This window comes from Danio rerio, chromosome 8, assembly GCF_052040795.2.
Source record: "Danio rerio strain M-AB ecotype USA chromosome 8, GRCz13ab, whole genome shotgun sequence".
NCBI classification, from domain to species: Eukaryota; Metazoa; Chordata; class Actinopteri; order Cypriniformes; family Danionidae; genus Danio; species Danio rerio.
Genome location: NC_141028.1, coordinates 850001 through 855000, shown reverse-complemented (window position 1 = coordinate 855000; position 5000 = coordinate 850001). Strand labels below are relative to the sequence as shown.

Sequence of the window (5000 nt, the reverse complement as noted above, 5' to 3'; positions counted from 1 at the left end):
CTAAAGAAGCAAAATGGAAGAAGAATATTGCTGTTTAATACAGACCTGTTGATGCTAAACCAGCCCTTATGTGGACCTGGATCTGCGTAATAAACGCAACAAATAGGCTTTACTTTTTATTTTACAGCTTATAAAGCATGTACGCAGATTAATGCAATATCATATTTAAACAACAAAACTGTTTACAAAAAGTCTACATATGCGCGCATTGTTGCTGTCTTTTCATCACGCAGCGCGCGCACTTGAACCGCGAGGGAGAGAGAGGAAACCGTAGGCTATATCAGGACTTATTCTTTAAAATAATGATTTCTATTAAAAATGTAAAAGGTTTTGTGATTTATAATAAAAACAGCGGGGCATTAAATAAATGCATATTTTCCGTGGAGCGGGCAATTTGAGGAAGTCTGCTATTTTATTTGACGGAAGAAAAAACATGATTGGAAAAAAACAGCCTATGCCGGTTGTTAAAAAGAATCAGTCAGTATTTTCGTTTTGTAATATAAATTAATTATTTAAGTGAAAATAATTTAGGGCAGTCCTATTTATTTTATTCATTTTATTTAGATTATTCTGCTCTTCTGTGCTAAACACTGCAGGTGCGTGAAGATGCTCTGTTGTTCTGTTCCGCTATTAATATATAAAAATAAATCAGTATTTTAAAATGCAATATTTAATGTGTCAGACACAAAATAGACACGTCAATTTGTTTAATATAAAATTAATAGTAATCCTGGTCTTAGCTGGTCAGGCTGGAAAATGACCAGCTAAATCCAGCTAAAACCAGCTTGACCAACCTGGTTTAAGCTGGACATAGCTGGTTTTGGCTGGGCTCCCAGCCTGGCAAGGGTGGTCAAGCTGGTTTTAGCTGGTCATCTCCCAGCCTAACCAGCTAAGACCAGGCTGGAAATGGCTGGAAACCAGCCTGGAAGTGGCCAAAACCCCTCTAAAACCAGCCTGGTCGACCAGCTAAAACCAGCCAACCAGCCTAGGCTGGTTTAAGCTGGATTTTTCAGCAGGGTAATCATTCTAGAAACATGCTAATCTTGCTAGCAACATGTTAGTAACTTTCTAATCATTCTAAAAACATGGTAGTCATGCTAACAAAATGGTAGTAACATTTCAATCATTCTAGAAACATGCCAAGGCCACCAATGTGATGAGGACGTTCTAATTATTTTACAAACATGCTAATCATGCTAACAACATGGTAGTAACTTTCTAATCATTCTAAAACATGGTGGTCAACAGTAACAACATGGTACATTCCAATCATGCAAGAAACATATTAATCAAGTTTGGGGCATAGCCATGCTAACAGCATGGTAGTAACATGCTAATCATTCTAAGAATCATTCCAGCAACATGCTAGTAAAATGCTAATCATGCTAACAACATACTAGTAAATCACTCTAACATTAACATCATACTAACAATACACGCTGCTATTGGCATGCTAATCATAACAACAAAGTGACAGGAACATTCTACCCTACTGGAAAAAACAGCTTAAACCAGCCTAGGCTGGTTGGCTGGTTTTAGCTGGTGGACCAGGCTGGTTTTAGAGGAGTTTTGGCCATTTCCAGACTGGCTTCCAGCCATTTCCAGCCCGGTCAGGCTGGGAGATGACCAGCTGAAACCAGCTTGACCAGCCTAGCCAGGTTGGGAGCCTAGCCAAAACCAGCTATGTCCATCTGAAACCAGGCTGGTTAAATTGGTTTTAGCTGGTCATTTTCCAGCCCGACCAGCTAAGACCAGGCTGGAAATGGCTGGAAACCAGCCCGGAAATGACCAAACCCCCTCTTAAATCAGGCTGGTCAACCAGCTAAAACCAGCCAACCAGCCTAGGCTGGTTTAAGCTGGGTTTTTCGAGAGGGGTCTGGCTGCAGACCTGGCGCAGTGCAATCTGGGCTGCATCCAATGCATTTTAATGGGCTCACCTAACCCCACCCCTAACCCTACCCGTCACAGTGACGACACTCACTCCCCTAGAGTGCATTGTGTCTGACACTGCATGAGTGATGCAATCTCAGCTTGCATCATAGATACTATTGGATTTTTCAGCAGGGTAATCATGCTTGAAATGCTAATTACCGCTCAGAACACATTAACAACTGGATAGCAACAACCACTTAGAGTACCCAGCATAGCAACATCCTAGGAACTGCCTAGCATCCACTCAATCTATCCTAGCCAGTGCTTCTCAAGACAACGTAATAATGTCTTGAAATGTAAATCTACTCTGCAAATACATTGAGTTTGTGTTTAGTTTATTGTCCAGATATCTAAAAATGCTTCCTTAATGTTTAGACTAGAAGCAGGACAAACAGTGTGAGTAAGAAAATATTTTCATCAGTGTATTTTAATCTGATCTCTCCTAAACTGAGCTCCTTAGATTAGATTAGATTCAACTTTATTGTCATTACACATGTACAAGTACAAGCAACGAAGTGCAGTTTAGGTCTTAGCAGCAGTGCAGCAGCAGCAAGTGCAGGATACAAGTATAAGTTATAAAGTGTAGTTATAGAAACACTATGGTGATATTTACAGATGGATGTACTGTCAACATTATATACAGGTTGTATTAACTAACTCTTGTCATTGCAGCGGAGCTAAACATCATCGCCCCCATCATCTCCAACTTCTTCTTGGCTTCATACGCTCTGATCAACTTCTCCGTCTTCCACGCCTCGCTGGCCAACTCTCCAGGCCAGTGTTTACTTTTACTTCACTACTGCACTCACGTACACTTGTACAAGTGTCTCACGCCAATTTATTAGTCCTCCTGTGAATTTGTTTTCTTTTCCAAATATTTCCTGAATGATGTTGAACAGATTCAGGAGTTTCTCACAGTGTTTCCTCTAATATTTTTTCTTCTGGAGAAAGTCTTATTTGTTTTATTTTGGCTAGAATAAAAGCAGTTTTTAATTGTTTTAAAGCCATTTTAAGGTCAATATTATTCGCCCCTTCAGCAATATTAGTGTTGGATTGTCTCCAGAACAAACCACTGTTATACAATGACTTGCCTAATTACCCTAACTTTACCCTAATTACCCTAGTGAAGCCTTTACATGTCATTTTAAGCTGTATAGAAGTGTCTTGAAGAATATTTAGTCTAATATTATTTACTGTCATCATGACAAAGAGAAAATAAATCAGTTATTAGAGATGAGTTATTAACACTATTATGATTAGAGATGTGCTGAAGAAATCTGCTCTCTGTTTTGACGAAACAAATATACAGAAGGGCTAACAATTCTGACTTCAACTGTATATACACTCACCAGCCACTTTATCAGGTACAGCTGCTTATTAATGCAAATTTGCAGTCAGCCGATCACTTGACAGCAGCTCAACTCATTTTGGCATGTAGACATGGTCAAGAGGATCTGCTGCAGTTCAGAGTGAGCATCAGAATGGGGAAGAAAGGGGATTTAAGAGACTTTAAACGTGGCATGGTTGTTGCTGCCAGACGGGCTGCTCTGAGTATTTCAGAAACTGCTGATCTACTGGGATTTTCACGCACAACCATCTCTAGGGTTTACAGAGAATGCTCCGACAAAGAGGAAATCTGCAGTGAGCGGCAGTTCTGTGGGCGCAAATGCCTTGTTGATGAGGTCAGAAGTCAGAGGAGAATGGCCAGACTGGTTCCAGCTGATAGAAAGGCAACAGTAACTCAAATAAGCACTCGCTACAACCGAGCTCTGCAGAAGAGCATCTCTGAACACACAACACGTCCAACCTTGAGGCGGATGGGCTACAGCAGCAGAAGAGCACACCGGGTGCCGCTCCTGTCAGCTAAGAACAGGAAACTGAGGCTACAATTCACACAGACTCACCAAAACTGGACAATAGAAGATTGGAGAAACGTTGCTGCTCTGATGAGTCTCCATTTCTGCTGACACATTCGGATGCTCGGCTCACAATTTGGCCTCAACAACATGAAAGCATGGATCATCCTGCCTTGTATCAGCGGTTCAGGCTGGTGGTGGTGGTGTAATGGTGTGGGGGAGATTTTCTTTGGGTCCATTAGTACCAATTGAGCATCAACGCCACAGCCTACCTGAGTATTGCTGCTGACCATGTCCATCCCTTTATGAGCACAGTGTCTCCATCTTCTGATGGCTACTTCCAGCAGGATAACGCAGCATGTCATAAAGCTCAATCATCTCAGACTGCTGAACATGACGATGAGTTCACTGTACTCAAATGGCCTCCACAGTCACCAGAGCTCAATCCAATAGAGCAGCTTTGGGATGTGGTGGAACGGGAGATTGGCATCATGGATGTGCAGACGGCAAATCTGCAGCAACTGTCATGACAACATGGACCAACATCTCTGAGGAATATTTCCAGTAGCTTGTTGAATCTCTGCCACCAAGGATTAAAGCAGTTCTGAAGACAAAGGCGGGTCCAAACTGGTACCAAATAAAGTGGCCGATAAGTGGATATAGATATAAACAAAAGACTAGTCTGATGAGTGTGATGATCATGTCTGGTTGTGCTGTTTCTGCTCAGGCTGGAGACCCAGCTTTAAATACTACAATAAGTGGGTTTCTCTGGCCGGAGCCGTGCTGTGCTGCGCCGTGATGTTCGTCATCAACTGGTGGGCTGCGCTGATGACCAACGGCATCGTGCTGGCGCTCTACATATACGTCAGCTACAAGAAACCAGGTCACTTCACTCATATTGTGTCTATACACTGTTCATGCTGTACACCACTCATTAACCCGTCTGATCCGGACTGAAATGTAGTAATAATGTGTGTGTCTGTGTATGCATACACGTGTGCATGCATGCATGTGTTTGTGTGTGTGTGCATGTGTGTGTGTCTGTGTGTGCATATGTGTGTGTATGTGCATGCATGTGTCTGTGTGTGCACATGTGTGTGTATGTCTGTGTATGCATGCATATGTGTGTGTGTGTGTCCATGTTTTTTGTGTATGTGTGTGCATATGTGTGTGCATATGCGTGTGTGTGTGTGTGTGTGTTTGTGCGCATGC

General features: G+C 42.1%; 1 protein-coding gene across 2 annotated transcripts in view; it reads left to right on the top strand.

Moving 5' to 3' along the window:
* Nucleotides 1-5000, top strand: part of slc12a2l (solute carrier family 12 member 2-like) — a 52327-nt gene that overhangs the window by 21241 nt on the left and 26086 nt on the right. For both annotated transcript variants that reach the window (XM_087264105.1, XM_087264106.1), the window contains exons 13-14: nucleotides 2605-2706; nucleotides 4516-4671. In XM_087264105.1, coding sequence (XP_087120231.1) covers nucleotides 2605-2706; nucleotides 4516-4671 — 258 coding nt within the window. The remainder of the gene's footprint in view (nucleotides 1-2604; nucleotides 2707-4515; nucleotides 4672-5000) is intronic.